Source organism: Chanodichthys erythropterus, chromosome 16 (genome assembly GCF_024489055.1).
Source record: "Chanodichthys erythropterus isolate Z2021 chromosome 16, ASM2448905v1, whole genome shotgun sequence".
Lineage (NCBI taxonomy): Eukaryota > Metazoa > Chordata > Actinopteri > Cypriniformes > Xenocyprididae > Chanodichthys > Chanodichthys erythropterus.
The window spans coordinates 6,552,501-6,573,290 of record NC_090236.1 but is presented as its reverse complement, the minus strand read 5'-3'; the positions used below and the strand labels follow the sequence as shown (position 1 = coordinate 6,573,290).

At 37.1% G+C, this 20,790-nt stretch overlaps 1 protein-coding gene across 2 annotated transcripts in view; it reads right to left on the bottom strand.

Moving 5' to 3' along the window:
* Window positions 1-20,790, bottom strand: part of gpc5c (glypican 5c) — a 170,279-nt gene that overhangs the window by 93,566 nt on the left and 55,923 nt on the right. Inside the window, exons 4-6 of one of the 2 annotated variants that reach the window (XM_067363461.1) lie at window positions 16,117-16,262; window positions 13,765-13,824; window positions 12,917-13,039 (exon numbers count right to left, since the gene is read on the bottom strand). In XM_067363461.1, the coding sequence (XP_067219562.1) occupies window positions 12,917-13,039; window positions 13,765-13,824; window positions 16,117-16,262 (329 nt within the window). The remainder of the gene's footprint in view (window positions 1-12,916; window positions 13,040-13,764; window positions 13,825-16,116; window positions 16,263-20,790) is intronic. The other variant, XM_067363462.1, reaches the window with a different exon arrangement.

The window sequence follows — 20,790 nt, the reverse complement described above, 5'->3', positions numbered from 1 at the left end:
TTTCCAAGACGCTGCTTGATGACTCAGAGTCTCTGCCGTCCAGTTCACTGTTTGCTGTTCATCTCTCTCTATTCTCACCACATCATCACTCCTTTGATTCATAACTGCACTGTCCTGTGCGAAAGGGTAGAGTTCCATGTGACTTCTCTAGAACAGTGAACTAGATGATGTAATTTATTTGAATTTATTGGTCCATTATTTTGAAAAATTAATGGGGGAAATCACAATGCTCAACATGGTGACCAGAAAACAAAGTCCTGTCTTTCAATTACAAAAATCAAAGGGGTATTCAATTGAAGTTCTTAGAGGTCTAACCTCAAATTTTCCTTCCCAAGGATTATAACCACTGTGTACTAGACACCAACGGGAGGGCAACACTATGTGGGGGACCCCTCACAAAATTGTGAACCAATTTAGAGATGTTTTTACACAGAACAAAAGCCACATCTAAGCTGCAAATATACTGGCGCCATAAATGTATTTACTTGGTTTCACAATAATGGTAAATCTCATGCAAATTGATGCAGATTGTTGATTTGCAAGCACAGCAGAGAAAAATATATTAGAAGACAGCTCCAATTATACAGCTATTCTTATTTACATCAAGAGTTGATTAGTTCACATATTGGGAACACTTTATAATATGGTTCAATTCATTAACATTACTTAATGCATTTTCATGAAAAATTAACACATTTTGCAGCATTTATAAATGTAATATATATATATATATACACACACACACTATGTTGCCAAAAGTTTTGTAATGCCTGCTATGTGCGTACACATCCCATTCTTAATCTGTAGGGTTTAATATGGAGTTGGCCCACCCTCAACAGCTTCAACTCGGAAGTCTTTCCACAAGGTTTATGAGTGTGTTTATGAGAATTTTTGACCATTCTTTTAGAAGCGCATTTGTGAGGTCAGGCACTGGTGTTGGCGAGAAGGCCTGGCTCGCAGTCTCCGCTCTAATTCATCCCAAAGGTGTTCTATCGGGTTGAGGTCAGGACTCTGTGCAGGCCAGTCAAGTTCCTCCACAACAAACTCGCTCATCCATGTCTTTATGGACCTTGCTTTGTGCACTGGTGCGCAGTCATGTTGGAACAGGAAGGGGCCATTCCCAAACTGTTCCCACAAAGTTGGGAGCATGAAATTGTCCAAAATGTCTTGGTATGCCGAAGCCTTAACCCTTTCACACGTAAGTTTAAAATATTCTGGCTGAGCCCCCAGCATGAGTTTTTCAAGGCACCCGTTATTTAGAACGGATTGTTTATGTTGAACAGATCACTTTATTGTTTCCATGGTGACACGTCATTGATTGTCAAATAACAAACCGCAGCGCTATATGACTGATGATCTGCTTTTATTTAATTTTTCCATTTTTATTCAAAATATTCACAAACTATGAAATATCTTATATTCTGATAATCAAATATGTGCAAGTGGATGTGTTTTGCTGTTTAAACTCCTTTATAATGATCGCGTTAGTAGAGCTATATGCACGATGGGCGCCACAATGTTAGTTTGCGCTGCACAGAGAATCGGATTTGTTGGATTTACAACACGCAAATTCTTCCACTTTGCCGAAATACATGAGAATAGAGTAAACTTTCAAGTTACTTACACAATGTGTATCTGATATGAATAAAACGTGTCATCTAATTATAATGAAAAGGAGTGTTATTGCCGTTTCTATAGACATCAATGTGTATTTTACAAACTGTAAATGTATTGTTTTGTTAGTACTTATGTGAATTTAAATGTCTGAAAGCTAAAATAAACATTATGTGGTTGAAAACACTGCATATTTGTAATATATGAAAAGTGCTGCGTGTGTCAGTCTGTGGTTTAGCGCCAGCCAAAGCGCGCAAGCAAGGGCGTAGATTTGGTTTCAACTTTTGGGGGGGGGGGGGGGGGGGGGGTTGGGGGGTTGGATGTTGGTATGGTTGTATTGTATTGGGGGGTTGTAACTGATGGATTTGAATATTGGAGAGGTGATCGTATGCTTCAAAGGGTTAAGACTTCCTTTCACTGGAACTAAGGGGTCAAGCCCAACCCCTGAAAAACAACCTCACACCATAATCCCCCTCCACCAAACTTTACACTTGGCACAATGTAGTCAGGCAAGTGCCATTCTCCTGGAAACCGCCAAACCCAGACTCATCCATTGGATTGCCAGACAGAGAAGCGTGATTCGTCACTCCAGAGAACACGTCTCCACTGCTCTAGTCCAGTGGCAGTGTGATTTACATCACTGCATCCGATGCTTTGCACTTGGTGATGAAAGGCTTGTATGCAGCTGCTCGGCCATGGAAACCCATTCCATGAAGCTCTCTATGCACTGTTCTTGAGCTAATCTGAAGGCCACACGAAGTTTGAAGGTCTATAGCTATTGATTCTGCAGAATGTTGGTGACTTCTGCGCACTGTGCGCCTCAGCATGCACTGACCCCGCTCTGTGATTTTATGTGGCCTACCACTTGGTGGTATCATAACAAAGTAGAAGCAATTGGGAACAACAGCAACTCAGACACTAACAGTTGACCGTGGAATATTTATTAGTGAGTAAATTTCATGAATGGACTTATTGCACAGGTGGCAACCTATCACGATACCATGCTTGAATTCACTGAGAGAGCGACACATTCTTTCACAAATGTTTGTAGAAGCAGTCTGCAGGCCTAGGTGCTTGATTTTATACATCTGTGGCCATGGAAGTGATTGCAACACCTGAATTCAATGATTTGACAATAATATATATGTATCAAATATATTCCTATTTCAAATAAATGCTGTTCTCCCTCAACTTTTCTATTCATCAAATAATCCTGAAAAAATTTGTCATGGTTATAAAAAAATATTAAGCAGCACAATTGTTTTCGACATTGATAATAATAAGAAATGTTTTTGAGCATCAAATAAAATGATTTCTGAAGGATCATGTTACACTTTATATAGAAAATTTTAGCTGAATTGAACTAATTTCATATTTGATGATTTTTATACAGTTATTGAAAAGAACTGAACTGTAAAGCTGCTTTGAAACAACCTGTATTCTATAAAGCGCTATATAAATAAAGATGACTTGACTTGACACTGAAGACTGGAGTAATGGCTGATGAGAATTCATCTTTGCCATTACAGGATCAAATTACTTCTTCTTTAATTAAAGAGACTTCTTTAATTAAAAATACTAATAATAATAATACAAAAAAATCGTATTGACCCCAAACTTTTGAATGGTAGTGTACAATTGTTGCTAATTTGTGGTTGCTCATAAATGAATAATAATTTATACAAATTAAAAATGTATTAATATATGTAGGAATTAAGGTTAATAAAGTCATCATGATAATACCTAATGCATTATCTAATGTTAACTGAAGTTTATTGTAAAGTGATACCACAAATACCTCAGAATGTACTGCTTTGACTACATTGGAGCAGGACTATGAGAATTCACCTCGCAAATATATTCAGATAAAAAACATTCATCCAATAATTGCTAACACAACAACAACATGTGGCCAATATCCAGCCAGGGGAAATATTCCGGTCTGGGCAAATAATAACATTTTTAAAATTCTTTTATCTTGCCACATTACATTCAACAGATTTTCCACTTGTTTTTCCCTTTCTCTCCACGAGGTCAAAAATCCAACCAGACTGACCAACTCCCAAATGAACTCAGCGTCTATACTACAGCTCTGGCGCTGATGAGCCTGTAATGTCTCTTGTACGAACTTCTGATTTTCAACACCATGTGTGGATTGCATCCGAAGGGCCCAGAGGTGATGTTATCGTATCTGATTCAGTCATGCGTCTCTGGAATGAAATGTGGAATAGAATTGTCTGAGTCACTCCCTGGATTGATTCAGATAATTAAATTCAGGGTCTTATATAAGGGGAGGATTGTTTTTGTCCTTTCGCCAGAAGCACGTTCCAGAACGTGCTAGTCTCACGGGTTCCAGAACGCAGAGCGTAACAAGGATGTGAGAACAGTGTTGTTAATTAGAACAAAGCAAACATAAAAGCCAGAAAAAAAGCACCGATAGGGAACTACAAACACGCTCGTCAGGGCTAATCAACTAAGAAAACAATCAATTAAAGCTAATTTTACACTGTCTCCACAAAACAGTCTAAAAATGTGATAAAAAAGCAAAGTTTCACTCTCTTTGTCTCTATTTGTCAATGTGACTGTAGTGACCGAAGACAATAACCTACAAGACAATAGCTTGCTTGTGCGTGTGTGTTCTGGTCCACAGTATGTATAGGGTCATGGGAATGTGTCGGGTGTCCTCTATCCCAGTGTGCTCTGAGCTGGCTTGACTTACATTATTCAATATGACCACTTATTACACACTCATACACACAGCTATCCAAGTGAGGAAGACACACTAAAGACTAATTAGACTAATTAAATAAAGCTAATTATAATTACAACCCCAAACCAAAAATACTCTTTTGCAATTTAATTTAATAATATAATTCTTGAAAGTTACAAACTGATATTAATATGGAGGTATTTAAAAACAGCATGTAGTCTTAAAGTATTTGCAGTATTTTAAAATAAAATAAAATAAAATAAAATAAAATAAAATAAAATAAAATAAAATAAAATAAAATAAAATAAAATAAAATAAAATAAAATAAAATAAAATAAAATAAAATAAAATAAAGAAGTTTTGAGGAGAAGAGGGTTTGAAAGCAGGTAACTGTCAGTTGCGGGTACCAAAGAATGTTTTTTAAAACTAATAATTAATAAATAAATAAATAAATAAATAAATAAATGGTCACACTTTAGATTAGGGTCCAATTCTTACTATTAACTATGACTTTTGTCTTAATAAACTCTTAATTACTGCTTATTAATAGTTATTAAGACTTAGTAAGGTAGTTTTTATGTTTAGGTATTGAGTAGGCTTTAAGGGAAGTAGAATATGGTCATGCAGAATAAGGCATTAATATGTGCTTTATAAGTGCTAATAATCTTAGTAATATGCATGCTAATAAGCAACTAGTTATTGGTGAGAATTCAACCCTAAACTAATGCTACCAAAAATTACGATAAAATAAAATTGATATCTGCTAACCCAAAAGGCAATTGGATTTTTAATCTAATAGAAGGACTTTCCTTCCTAAAGCAGTCATATTGAGCATCACCATTTCCAGAATTTCTTTCAACCAAGAGACAAACAAAATCGATGATAGTCTTCACCGAAGATGACTTTAAATGTGTCTCTGTTGTGTGATCTGTGGATGAGGGCCACACACAGAGGAAGACACAAAACAAGGAACTGAGATAGTAGGAGAAAAGAAGGAAGCAGAGAGAGAGAGAGAAAGAGAGCAGATCAGGGTGACTGAATGGCTTCCAGATGTGTGAATGGTAAACAACTGGTTTGTCGTGAGGGCATAAAAATCTGTGGCATTCAGAATCTCTGACCAAACATCCCCAAATCCTGCAGAACCATGACCAGAGAATGGACACGCATGGACAGACACTCACGTACACGCAAATACACAATCATTTCATGTCTGATATCGACTGCTGAGTTTTCCAGAAGCCTAGCATGAAAGAGTTGAAAAATGAGAAATCAAGTCCCCATCCCCTCTGACATCCTTTGAAGTGATCTGTGCATGAACATGAACCTTCACGTACAGAGATTTGACTGATGAAGCGATGTGACACCATTACAGAGAAAGAGACAGTCTAACATCCATGTGTGTGTGCAATATTTATTCTCTCTGTATGGGTTTTGCTCCATGTATTTAGAGGGCACATTCCCAGGCTGGGCGTTGAGATTCTCTCCTCCACTGTTTCCCACACAGAGCTCACAGGAGGCCCTTTGTTCCGGCTCCAGGCCGCGGGGGACCCAGATTCAGCACAGCGGCCCTTGAGAGACCTCCCAGCATTCTTCGGCAGGACGACCCCATCCACACCTCACCTTCAGAGGTTGTCACTGCATTGTAACGCCAGGAATCAGTCTGGTCTTTGAGTCTCGTCTTTTTATAAATATCTACTTCTGACTACCTCTCTGTGGCTAGCATGGTTTCACACTGACAGTGGTTTGTTTCAACGAGTTTCAGTGATTTGAAACAACATGCGTGACTGATTACAAATGAGCAGTGACATGATGTAATGACTACAAATGGAAGCACAGACCATGTAGTCCACCTCTTTTTACATTTTACAAAAAAAGTACAGAGACTTACTATAGTGATCTACAGAGATGAAATCTCTGTCAGTATGAATAAAACTTAAATGGGGTGGTTCAGTGTTTTTTTTTTTCTAGGCTTGATTGTGTTTTGGGGGCACAGTTTAACATGCTTTAGTGCTTTGTTTTTTTGAAAACGCTGTATTTTTCATATATTTTACATTTATGCTACACCTCTGTTTCCACTGTCATATGAACGGCTCGTTTGACTTCCTGCTTCTATGAAGCCACTCCCTCCGAAATACGCAATGTGCTCAGATTGGTCAGCAGGTTGGTAGCTGGCCCAGTGTATCGTGATTCGCTGAAGCATCCGGAAACGCCACGCCCCTTACCATTCGTAGTTAGCGCTTCAGGGGAAATGTAAATAATAGCGCCTATATTGCTGTATCAAATTGAGCCAAATCAGACCCAGATGAAGAGGAAAAAGCAGAACCTCTGCAATCACAGCTTTTAAAGGACGTTTATGAATGGTATTTCATTTAGTATTTGTGTCAAAGTGTTTAGATAAGCTGTCACTGCTGTTTGTTAGCTTTCAATATACAGTTTTATCCTGATTAAAGCTTTACTGTAGCCAAATACATGACTGAGTAGTCACATTTTTGCAAAGGTAGCGTTTAATATAGCATGAACAACTGTTTGTCTATGAACAGAGACGTTTGTTGGTGTTTGTTGCACTAGAACTTAGCTAACTGGCTAGCAAAAACGAGTTGCTCTTTGTTTATTATGTCCTTGGTGCATTAAAAATAGCAACAGAACTATACATTTAAAAGACGTACAAACAATAAAACGTACTTTGAAGCCAATAAACAGCAGCTTCTGCTTTTAAAGTGGGAACTGCTTCATCTTTCAGTAAAAGCCTTTGTGTAAAACCAGCATTGAACTCGTGTAGATTCTGGTAGATGTCTTCAGCATCGCATCCAGTGTAGAAAATATCACAGATTATAATGGGTTCTATTATCTTTTCACGCGTTCGGTGTAAACAACTCTTCTGCTTCCATTATACTGTGCAACGTGGTCTCGCCCACTTTGTTGCGTGTTCCCAGGGGTGTGTTTATGTTAATAGCAAGGGTTTATGATGTCACCAACCTGGGAAGAAGCTCATTGTAGTCCAAACCAGGCGTTTTTGTAGGCAATAAACTGCCATAACTTTAAAAGACAATATCTCCGTTTGCATTGAACTTTCAGCGCTGTAACTTTGCAGATACTGTTTATGCTCAAGCAGCAACATTACACACTAACTAAAGTTAAAAAAGTGAAATTGCATTGAACCACCACTTTAAAGGGATGGTTTACTGAAAAAAAGTGAATATTGCTTTAATTTACTCACTCTGATGTTGTCCTACAAAAAAGACCCCTTTGACATTCACCCTATGGACCAAAAAACAAACAAATAAAAACATAATATATTTTTGTTTCCAATAATAAAGTTAAACAGGATTGGAAAGACACAAAGGTGAGTAGATAATAGAACTCTCAGTTTTGGGTGAACCTTCCCTTTAATTGTCCACTTTCACGACATTAACTCAATGTCCTAACCAGGCATGATGCAAAAAAAAAGTGATTAATCACATCTCTGTTCTTTTTATTCTAACCGGCCATAACCACAGAAAGAAATGAGCTAAAAAACATAGCTGTAATATGGTTGTCACTTAGAAAAAAATCCTTGCTAGCAAAATGCATGTTTATCCATTGACAGTGCTGGGTAGATTACTTACAAATTGTAATCAGTTACTGATTCCAAATTACATGACAAAAATTGTAGTTAGTAATGTAATCCACTACATAAGGTAATATAATCTGACTACATGTTGATTACTTTTAGATTACTTTTGACATAACACATTTATCACATTGATTTGAATAAGAAAATCTTGTACCATATTGATATAAAAATATAAAGAGAAAGAAAATAGATTCCATTCTTTATCAACAACATTAAATGCGTTAAATATTACATTATGTCAGGCTGGAGTTTGACGGCTTAATGAAAAGCCATTAAAAGGTACAATATGTAATAATTTTGTCTGCTAGAGGTTGCTAGAGGCCCATTCAAAACAAAGCCATAGCTTGATGAAGCCAAGTTTGAGAGCGGAATCCTGGGACATGTGGTCTCCATCGGACGGTGCAAAAGAATAGGGATTGGAGTCGGGAAGAAATCATGTTCATGGATGTGATTATTAACGTTACTGTAGTATGAAGCAGAGCGGGACAGAGTGTTGTTGGAGCTGAACGAGGATGCTGGAGCGATTGTGCAACACACGCCTCACAAGCAGAACTTTTATTATGACACAGTCGCCAGCGCCGCTTCCGCTTTTCCAGTCATGCATATGAGGTAACACAGCTCTGTTTATCATATTAGATACACTTGAGTGTGTTGAAGATGTTATAACGTTACTCTGTGTGTTCGCTCGGCGGCTGCACAGAGACACTGTTACACAATGCAGTAAGATTGATCGATTTTAGAATATCATATTAAATATTGGATGTCATGTGTTGATAAATGGCATGCAATTCATTTTAAAACATATTGTATGATGGAGAAAATTATGTATTACTGTTAATAAAAATAAAGCTGCATCTGATTATGCTATGTTAGCTACTTCACAAAATAGTGTTTTTCTCTGAGGCATGGTGAAGCATGGTACTCGAAAAAAATATCAAGAAAATTGATTTAAACAATAAGACTAAATGCGTTGAGCTATATAACAATTCATTTTATGTCTATAAATATATAAAAACAGTTGTTCCTTTGTCTATTAAAACGTGTAATATTTTAAAGCGTCTTTGGTGTTTCTACAAAATAAAACCGGAAACCAAGGGTAACACAGGTATGATGAAACGCCCCGGAGCCTTGGTTAAAGTTGCAATTTTCTCACGATTTACAAATAGTTGGAAACATTTGGGATATTGTAAGTACTCAAGTGAACAAAATATATAACACTGGCCTAGTGGTTTTTGGATATTTTACTGCAAAAATATTACATATTGCACCTTTACGTAATTAAATCATACAAATTTTAAAATGAAAACAATCAAAACAAAACAATTACTTAAAAAAAGATTAAAATATATACCATTTATCTTGTAGTAGGGAGAATCAATGAATTCTGAATAATTTATTGCCACTGTGAGAAAAACATGTAATCATGTAATCATTCAAAAAAGTAACTGTAGTCTGATTACGAGTATGTAATTGTATTAAAATGTAACATACCCAGATTTCATGTAATCAGTTTCTACCCAGCACTGTAAATATATATTTTTTGTTCCATGTTCATGGTTCTTCGTATTTTGTAGTCTCGGGTCCTTTGTTTCCTGGTTTTGTCATGTGATTCACATGATCCCATCATGTGATCCTGCCATGTGCTTCCCTAGTCTCATGTGTCATGTTCTGATTGTTCCCTTGTTTTATGTCACATTCTCATTGGTTCTTTGGTTCATTGTATTCAGGTGTTTATTCAGGTGTTAGTCATTAGTCCTTGTGTGTGTGTGTATAGCCCTCTTGTTCCTATTGTTCCTTGAGGTGTATTGATGTTGTAACCTGCTGTCAGTGTTGTCAAGTCAGGTCAAGTCCACATTTATACTCAAGTCTATGTTATGTTCTCAGTCAAGTTTGCTTCAGTCATTGTCTTGTTTGTTCACCTTAGATTATACTGCATCAATAAACTGCACATGGGTTCTACATTCAACTTGCCCTCAGTGGACTACATGTTACAATAGTATGGTAAAGTATTGTAGTATATATTGAAAAGTAGATATTACAGCATTACAGTTGACCTTTGGTAATTGTGTCCAGAACCAAGTGCTCATGTACAAAGATGGAAGATTTCAAATCATGTACTTAAGGAGGTTATTCAATTTGGAATTGAGTTCTGGGACCAGTGGGGATCAAATCTTAGGTTAAAGGATCTATCTAAATCTAAACTGGAATGAGAGATCATCAATCAATCCATTCGCAGGTGTGATTTGGTGCCCACAGTGGAGAGGAAAGCTCTGGCAGGAACTGTTAAGGAGCAGTCCTGTAATGTCGTTTTTATCCAAATGAGTCTGGGACAGATCCACTTGAATGAAGTGTGCTAAAGCACACCACGGTGATGGCTTATGGATTGTCCAAGTGATTTGAACCTACAGCCTTTTGGTTACCAGCCCATATATTTAGCCGTTACACCACACAAGCCAACTAAGCAAGAGTTGTGGTGAAAAACATATGAATTTTTAAAAGGATACAAAGTGAGACTCTTGGAGACAGCAGAGAGCTTGGAGTAACACCAATCCAAATGGGAAAGAGCATCCAGTGGAGTCAAAGACAGTGACCCTGGATGATTCATTGAGTACCCTGCTGAAAAGCCACCGTAAAGTGGGTTTATTTGATTTCTAACTGGTCTAAACGAGTCTAGACATTCACATTCAAACATTCATTCCAAATAGTCAAAAAATGCTACAAATACTTTTGGTATTATTTCTGTTCTGCATCCCGCTGACAGACAGACTGTTCTGTTGGAAGCAAATTGTTAAGCCAAATTTCAAAGACTGATTAATTGTGTAAATAAAAAAAGAGAGAGACAAACAGAAACAGGGATGAAGAAAAGACAACTTTTTTTTTTTCTTGGACTGCAGTAGAGAGTATGTGTTTTCACTGGAGATCACAATCCTTACATGCTGCTTCAAGTCAACATGAAATCTAAATCAACCCTGTTTACTTTAATACACGTTCCTGGTCTTATGGGAATGACTCACTAGTGCATGCTTTTTTCATAATTTTGTTCATAATTTTACACTAAAATGTAATAATTTGCTTCACCACAGAAATAACTTTTCTGTTTAGATAACATTGCCAATTCCCTGTAATTTTTAAATTATTATAAATGATGTATGTACATATTCTGTAATAATTTAGACTAATACCAGCAGGGCATGACATTAACACCCGCCAACCCATCAAATGCAGGTGGATCTCAGCAGTGACGCGACGCTAGTTTATTCTTTCTTTGTAACTTGAATATGGAAGGCTGTCTGGTGGAAGCTAGATATTTTACTTCATAACTTGTTAAACATGGATATATATATATATATATATATTTATTTTTATTTTTTATTTTTTTTTCACAAACACATCGCTTCGCTTCAGAAGGCCTTTATTAAACCCCCGGAGCGGTGTGGAGTAAATGTTTATGATGAGGGTGAGTAAAGCTTGGGCTAATTTTCATTTGAAAGTGAACTAATCCTTTAAAGGCAAGCACTGAACAGCAGAGTAGATAAATAATTCAATACCATAGAATACTGTACATCAAAGTACCATAGTATCACCATCTATGGTACCACACCAGTACTTTTGATAAGGGCATTAATATGGAGGAGAGCCATATATAGATTATTCCTATCTATCTCTCTTTTTCTCTCTCGCGCACAACATTGTTGATGGCCTGGATTTGGTTGGTTGCTATAGAGACCACATTTGGAAGGGCAACCACATTTGGGTACGAGGGGACGGAACGAGTGCGAGTGAGGGAGAGAAAGAGAGAGAATATTGTCATAATTGCATGTTCTGCTGATGGTGCTTAAGAAGTGAAGCCAACAGGGAAATGAAATACAGATCGCCATTTGCCACGTGACCTATCTGAGAAGGAGAGAGTGATGGATGTGAGAGAAAGAGACTTTCGTTGGGCCACAAACACCACAAAAACAGCCTTGGCGCTATATAACCACTCCAAATTGCTCGGAGACAAAGAATTTGGTGAGAGAGATAGCGAGAAGGAAAGGGAAAAAAACAAAGAAATCAAAACATGGCATCTTCAACATCTCCTGGCTGTTAATGCAACCGCAATACTCTGTTACCTTACATCAGTTAAGTCGTTTGTCATTGGTCATTAGAGTGAGTTATCTTTTGAAGCATGAAATTGGAGCCAGACATCCATTCTCAAAAGTAAACACTTCTCTCTGAGGGGCAACAGATTTGTTATAAATCTATTAGGAGTCAGTCAGTGCGGCCCAAAGGTAATTTCTCGTTAATGGAGGAGCTCTGTGGGTGTGTTTGGCTTTTCCATCTGTACCTTCCTGAGTGATTATTTGCAATGATGTGTTTCTTTGTTCTTGAGAGCCCACATGCACATACCAGACCCTAGCCAGATGGGACCCGGCAAACCACTGAATGCTTAACTTCGAGTTTACGCTGCTGAAAAACACACTAAAACCAGCCTAATTTGTGGCTGGTTACATAAACTAACCTGAAAGTTAATCATCTAATTTTTTCCTTTAAGAATGGTCCTAGTTTTTTAAAGTCAGTTACATAAAAAGGTTGATTGGTCTAATTGGAATTGGAAAAGTAAAACTGATTACTGCTTGATTAACGACAAGTTGGTCAAACTAGTTCTTAAGACACAGTCTTAACATAGTGGCTAAGTTTATGCAACTGGCCCCTGGTCTTCCAGCCTAAAGCTGAAAAGTGCCCCAAACTCCTCTAAAACGAGCCAACAGACCAGCATGACCAGGCTAAGGGAGACCAGTTAAGTCCTGCAAACCAGCTTAGGCTGGTTTAAATGATTATTTTATGCATGTTGAAGAAAAAATATAAATATTTAGTTCTAAATTGAACGTAATGTTAAGTGCACTCACACAGTCCATCTTACAGTGCCCTAACCAGAATTAAAGTGAGAACTTTATAATTAAAAAAAGTAATTTATTTGTACACCCTGAACGTCTCACCTTTTGACCACGTCGTCTCCACTCCAACACGTGAGCTCATCGACGCCCATCTCTCCTTCACACAACGTCTCTGGAAGTATTGCGAAGAAGGACTTGTATCGGGAGATGTAGCCTGTAAACTCTCTATAACACAAATCAACAAATAAACAAGACATATAGATGAAAAAACGATAAATAACATTAAGACATAAAGGTTCAAAAAAGACAAAACTCAGAGAAATTCTATTGCTAACAAAAGCTTTAGGCATCTGTTTTGAGGCATTTGATTATATAATATTATATTAATTAAGTCTATGAAAAATAAAGTAAAATATACTGTCCATAGGCCACAGCATGGAGGGGGGTCGTTACGAGTCACATGCTTAGTAAGGAACCAATCGGGTATTCTGAAGTTATAATTACAAAGACTGTTTTCACACTTTGATTTGTTTGCTTGATCTGAACCTAAGTTCAATTCCATCCCTCTCCAAACAGCCCACATTTTGAAACGTTTCTGTCATCCAGAGTCGATATCGAACAACAAATTATGTTAACATTAGTGGGTGACATGCAAAAATTAGGCCAGACTGCATTCGTACCAAATGTGAATCATACAAGAACCGCAGTCCAGACCCTTTATGAGCAGATTTGGGTACAACCTTTCAGGTTTCACAGCAAACAAACAAACCAAAATCTAAAAGATCAGCACTAAGAGTAATAGTGTGAAAACCCTAACTGGTAAGGTAGTATGTGTGTAGAAAAGAGGCGGAGCTAACCTACATTACCCAAGGTTAGCACACACACAGACACATTTTAAAGAAAGATAATCAGAAATAAATGCAATTCTTAGTAAATGCATTCATGCTTACCGTGCAACCTTTTTCAGAGTTCTACTTCTATCGCTCTTGGAGGTTTTCAGAGGGAGTGAACTGAGAACGGTCAAACCCCCCCAGTACAAGACAATGGAACAGTCCAGAGGAGGATGAGGCAAGCAGTTTGGAGGGGAGGACAGAGAGATGGAAGAAACCAAAGGGCAACAAAACAGGGGAAGGGGATGATGGTGAGAGAGGAAGAGAAAAATCATGACCATGGGGAAAATTAAAAACCACTCATGCACATGCAAACCAGAACCTGGAAGATGAGTTACATCACAGTAGCAATAAAACTCAACAGCAACCACCAACTTAGATTCCGGAAGTACTTTTTAACCAATTTCTCAACAGACATTTCAGAAAACTTTCAAGGGTTAAAAACCAAGCTCTGAGATTGCAATAAAAAGTTTTAGAATATTAAAAAAAGATGTGTATTTAACATTTTGAAGGAATTAACTGCAAGCACTGCAAATTATAAAATTGAATCAGTCTGGGTTTTTATGTTGCTTTAAAGTGCCCCTATTATGCTTTTTCAAATATTACCTTTCATGCAGTGTGTAATAGAAAGAAAGAATAGATTCTGAACTGAAGAAATGAGTCATCAGCAATTCCAGACTCACGTCTTGTTACATACCTACATAACAATGTAAAATTTGCATAATACCAACTTATGGTCTTCATTGGCTGCCCATGAACAATGTCTATTTGGACCCACCCTCAAACACTGTAGCTGTAGCTGAGGCCTGGAAGAGTTTGGTTAGAGTTGTCGAGGATGAGGACTCTCATTGGAATTGATGCAGAAAATCTGACGCAATCGTTACAGTCCTTATCACTGTGTATCAAGTGCTGAGGAAGCCTCCGGAGCTGAAATTCAGATATGGTAATACACATTTTGTTTCCGATACGCGCTATAAGTGCTAGACCAATCAGAGCAGAGTAGGCTCTTGGAAAGGAGGGATTTAGAGAGACTGAACCTTCAAACAAATCGTTTTCAAAAACAAATCGACTCTGAGAAATGAGGTGATGTGCAATCTATATTATGAGAAAATTATTGTGTAATTGTGTAATTATTGTGAGAAAATTAAGTGTTTTTGACCTTGGATGCACAAAACAAAATTAGGAACATTTAAAATAGCATAATAGGGGCACTTTAATGCTTCAGAAAACACAACTAATGTCTTTATAAATCCAACCATAATATTAACTGAACCATATTAGCTTCTTAATGTTACCCAGCTGGCCTCCAATAGCCTTGCAAAAACTGGCTGATGACTGCTGCGATCCTGGTATCTATGACTTCTCTGATTGGTGGATTTTAAGTGGTGTAGTCTTTTAAATTAAGTTTCAAGTTTGGTCTGTTCCTCACACAAAGATATCTTACGGCTTTAGAGCGGGTAGAACGAACTGAGGGTAAGAAAATGAAGATGGAAAAATGCATTTACAACCTCAGAGCTTGAAAGTTTTACACGTTATTGATAAGGTCCATTTCACAATGGAGATTTTGAATGGCATTTTTACCATGCTGTTGAGTTATTATGCATATCGTTGGAGGATCAACATGGACGTAACACATTACTTTTAGTATATTCTGACCTCTGACGTGTCTTAATGATAGAGCACTCTAGCAACCCATTGAAAAGCCATTTAATTTTGTTAAATTTAGAAATGTCCTGGCTTGCTGGTCAGAGCATCTCCATGACTCTTGGTGCAGAGATGATGTCATTGGTATGGTGATGAGTGTTTGCTGTCCTCTCCTCCACTGACTCCTGCACTCCCTCTAATTCATTTATCTCTCTGTGTTCCTGCAGGCAACAGTCTCAGTGCCAGTTACAGCACTGTCCTTGCCAGCCTACCACTTAGTGATGGGTATCTGCAATTTGTGGGTCCGGGTCTGAAGACACTTAAATGTCCAGTAGCATATTTTTAGTCAGGGTCTTTAGAGACACTTGCTGAATGTGTCAATGTGTCTGTTTGACCAAAGCTTGTGGCTATACATACATACAGCAAGAAATCATGGGCTCAACAGAGGAGGTAATAATGTGGATGCACAATGTATCGGTGGTCATAGTCATATTGGTCAACATGTACTTTTATTATTGGAATCGGTCAGATTAAACTGATTCAAACATCATAATCTCTTTCTATGCAAGATTTTTTTTTTTTTTTTTTTTTTTAAAGTATTAAAAAGTTACATCTCTTTTTACTATACAAAGCAGGTAAAATTCAATATTGGACTGTTAAGAAAAAAGGGTAGTTGGCTAATAATTTGAAGATGATATGGCAAACAATATATAATATTAAATTTTAAATAAATAAGTCTTCGTGACAGAACTTGGGATCCAGCCTAACCTGTGAAGGTGTGCCAACACGCCGATTTTATCTGGCCTTGGAACGTCCTGCGAGATGTTGGCAGGTGGAGGTGTGACCGGAATCGGAGGAAACGTCCCTACTGTGCTTGAAGACGTGTTTGAAGAGTGTCCACATACCTTATCCACCTGAAAAACAGAGATACAGACAGAGTAACCGAGATGAGAGAGTGGTGATGTTCTGTTCATCCGGGATGATGTAAGCGTGTGTTTTGTCTTTGTGATAAATGAAACTCTAATGGAAAAGCAGACGGTAACAGATCACATTAAAGCCATGAATGAATGAATTAGACCGAAAATCGGAGACAAAGTGTGTGTGTCTGGCTCTGGTTTCTATATTATGGGGATCAAATGTCCTCATAAGCAAAGTAAAACCTGAAATAAGTTACATGTTGGGAAGCAGCCAACACTCTCCAAGAGGAAAACAGCTTAATAAACAAACTAAATAAGATCTCAATGAAAATCTAAAAATGCAGAAAGGATTCTGAGAGGGTTGCGTGTAGGGTTAGGGGACAGAAAATATTATTAGTTCAGTATAATAACAATAAAAGTTAATGGAAAGTCCCCACCATGATGAAAAACAAATGCGTGTGTGTGTGTAAACTAGTTCTTCTCATTAGAGATTATTGCTGTAACACAAGATCTCAATCTGCATTTGCTTTTATATCTACACCTCCTTCACCTCTGTCTCTTCCTCGTTCTTCCACACACATTTAATCAATGGCGTTTCATCCCACTAAAAGCTCCGGCATACGTCATCAGTCCATTAGTCAAAGCAGACCCGACTACAGCGATCCAAATGATTACCCTTAGTTTCTGCCCTCTCCTATCGGTCACTTTTAATAATGACAATTTTATTTGGCATTAATAAATCCTTATCTCCTGTATCATTTGTCATTGCTCTGGGAGCCTGGGCACGAGGTTGGAGGACAGTCTTTGCTCTGTCACTCGCTTTACAACCTGAATGAATAACAAGGTGCACTGAAAAAAAATTAGGCTTTACTTAAAGGAAACCATTGTCACTGAAAAACAAAATGTATAAAGAAACACCTTGTATGAGTATTAGGTTTGAGATGGGCCTTTACTTCTGAATGCAAATGGTTCAGGGTTTGATCTAGCCTAAGAATAAAACATATGTGCTCTGCAAACTTTATTGTTCAGTGACTACAAAATGGAAAATTATATTTTTTGTGTCTTTAAATCAATCATTTCACTGCAAGTTAGTAATATATATATGATTTTTATTGCGAAATTCACAAATGCACCCATCTAAAAACACACTAAGAATCAGATGTCTTTTTTGGACACTATACCAGGGTAAAAGAAAAGAACATTTAAAATATTTATTAAACTACAGTATATTTAAGATATCTGATATGAGTACATTTAATATACTTAAGAGCTTGTGCAAACATTATTAAACACTGACATGTGTTAAATATCAGCTTTAATGAATAATAATAAACTGAATCGATGTCATTCTTTTACTTTTAGAAGCCTTCTAGCCTGAAGGGAATGAAGCATTATGGGTATCAGCCAAAAATGTGGGAGTGCTGGGAAAATATTTGTGTTTTGATTTTGTTGTATTCTGTGTAGTTTATTGATTTACCCTCTATTGTAAATATTTTTCCTCCTCTTTTTTGACGAACAGCATGGGAACCATCGTTTCCCCGTAAATAAACCCAGCGGTGGATTTTGGACAAAGATCTCAAATATGCAACGATTATCCTTGAACCGTCATGGATTTTATCATGTTTCATGGGTAATTTCTGCATCCTAGTCACAGTTATATGTAATTCAGCTTAGAAATCAGCTGCAGTTCTGATACAGTACATTTTAAAAAATAAAGCGAGTAAAGTAACTTCTTTTAATATCCTAAAAATCTCAGATTTTATGTGTCAGACTAGTTTTTTTTTATGCACGGATTGAATTTCTCTATGTCCGGATGAGGTCTCCTAATGTCCGGTATCAAATTATTTTCCATTTGGAAAGTCTGGGATTTTTTTTCCTGTGAATCTTGGCAAATTTTATGTTAATAAAAAAGATAATAATAATATAAATATATATATATATATATATCTCAATAAACCCTCAAAAATCTTCCCACCAAATCATGACAGACTTTCTATTGGTAAAATCAAAATGTCTTCGGCCCAGATTGAACCCAACTCTCTCCTGGTTTCCCACTCCTTGGAATCTCTGTTGGTTATTTCTTTCTCTCTATATTTAACTATGAATCTGTAATATCTGTGTCAGTGATTCATTTGAAATAGGATTATGCTAAATACAAGTGTAAAAAGGGGTCCAAAATGTTTTGAGATTCATTCAATTCCTCAACATTCAGAGGTGATTAAAAAGTGTAACCGCAATTTTTTCTGAAAACCATTATTTTAACAGTGGATGATTGGCAGAAAAGCAGCATTCTTTCACTGTTAACTCACCTGTCATTCTTACAGTGTGTTAATAGAAGGGTTTTTAAAGGGATAGTTCACCCAAAAATTAAAATTTGATGTTTAAGAAACCGAACAGTATTGATATCATTTTTTACCTCTAATACACCACTATGTCCAACTGCCTTGAGCATCCGGTTGGTGAGGTCTGAATTACAGTTAAATACTGTTCGGTTTCTCACACAAACCGATCATCTTAGGACATCAGTGTGTTGTCACGAGCCGCAGGGTTTAATTTGGATTTGTCTGTGCATGTTTTTTGACTCTTATAGATGGAGTTCCCATTGACATGCATTATACGACTGACAGACAGCAACAGTTGGAGTTAAAAATGATCATTTGTGTTCTACTGAAGAAACAAAGTCACCTACATCTTGGATGCCCTGGGGGTAAGCAGATAAACATCAAATTTTCATTTTTGGGTGAACTATCCCTTTAACTTAAACAGTTATGTGCAACTTTAGAAGATAAGAAAAAGTAGGAGAGAGATCCTCACCTCGACAAATCCAACCAGAACTTATGTTATGGTGTTATGGTTGACTACTAGTGATTGAATCTTTTCACATATTTACATAGCAAAAAAAAATAAAATAATTTAATTAAAAACTTTTTATTTAAAAAAATATTTAAACAAATACTCATCTACAAGTATTTGAGTAAATTTAATTAGTTACTGTGCTTAATTATCTTTTTGGCTACTTTGTAGTATTAATGAGTATCAAAGATATGAGCAACTTTTATTCTCTACTAGACTGCATTTTTTAAGAAGTATGCACTCCAATACATTTATGATGAGCAATGCAATTACATTTTGCATGGCACCTAACTTTTTCTGCAGAAGTTTATTTATGCTACAAAAGAAGTGAGATATTGCCATCTACAGGGTATTGAAGGCACTATATCTTGTGCGTTTTGCCCTTACTCACCCAAAATTGTCAACAAGGCTACTCTACACCAACGCGAGTGCATTAGTGGTTGCTGAATCGCAGGTGTTTGATTTATGAGATGAGGACATGACCGAAGCCGAAACCAGTGTGTCCAGTGCAGGTAGGCTTTGACTGTTTAATTTTACTTAAGAGTAGTTTATGTATCTGTTATATTGAAAAGAATACAACAGGATATATTGAAGAGAGTTATATATATATATAGATATATATATATATTACTTATGCTCTTTTTTAATATTTGAGCTTAACTGAGACTTGTAGACGTTTGTATGTTTGTAGACGTTTAAGAGGCTGTTGTGTCAACCTTGATTTATTGCAATATTGATGTGTTCAGTTTTATTTTGATTTTAGAAGATAAACATGTAATTGCTTTCCCCACAAATCATCTGTTTCTTGATTTTCACTGGCACATCTCTTGGGTGTTTGAGGACTAGAGCATCTTTGAGCCTAAATTCAGTATGAGCAAAATATTAAGCACTGTTAAAATCAGATACTATAAGACTTTGACTCGTATTGGAATTGGGGACTTGTAACTTGTAATGGAGTTGTTTTCACTGTAAGGAATCTGTACTTTTACTCAAATATGGTTTTCAGGTACTCACTCCTGCTCATCTAGCATAATGGTTCCCTACTTCCTATAATGCCATATTATAGGAAGTAGAGAACCATTAAGTGAAAGTAAACCAAAACATAAGATTCAAAAGCAGATGCAAATAGTCATGACACGTGTATGTGAGAGAGTGGCAGAACTGACCTCAGTGGCACGGCCTGATTCATGGCCTGATCTGTGACGCTAAGCACAATGGGTCATTCCACTGGTCAACTGTTACTCAATTACCTACTGTTGAAAGCAGAGGTTTGCTCTTGTCTGGCGAGTGTGCGTGCACCTGTCTGTCCTTGTAATATCTGTGAAATGCCAGTGTGTGAAACATTCTGGGTGTGATTAGACGGGGTCTGAATAGTGCTTTATCCCATGAGTCTCAGAGGAAGACACATGCGGGAGCTGTGAGCGCCTGGCCTTGAGGTACAGGCTGTGTATTTGTGGTTGGTGGACGTTTGGCTGCAGTTTTACTACAATGTTCAATGAGGAAGGCCAATTTAAAGCATGTGATCTTTGTATGTGCCCACTGCTCAAAAAGCTAATATCTCTTTCAGAGGACTGTCTGTATTAAAGACAGATTATTCCTTCAATAGTCATGTTTATGTAAGTCTCTCTCTAGGGGAGTATTGAGTTACATGGTGTGGTGTTGGTGTGTGATG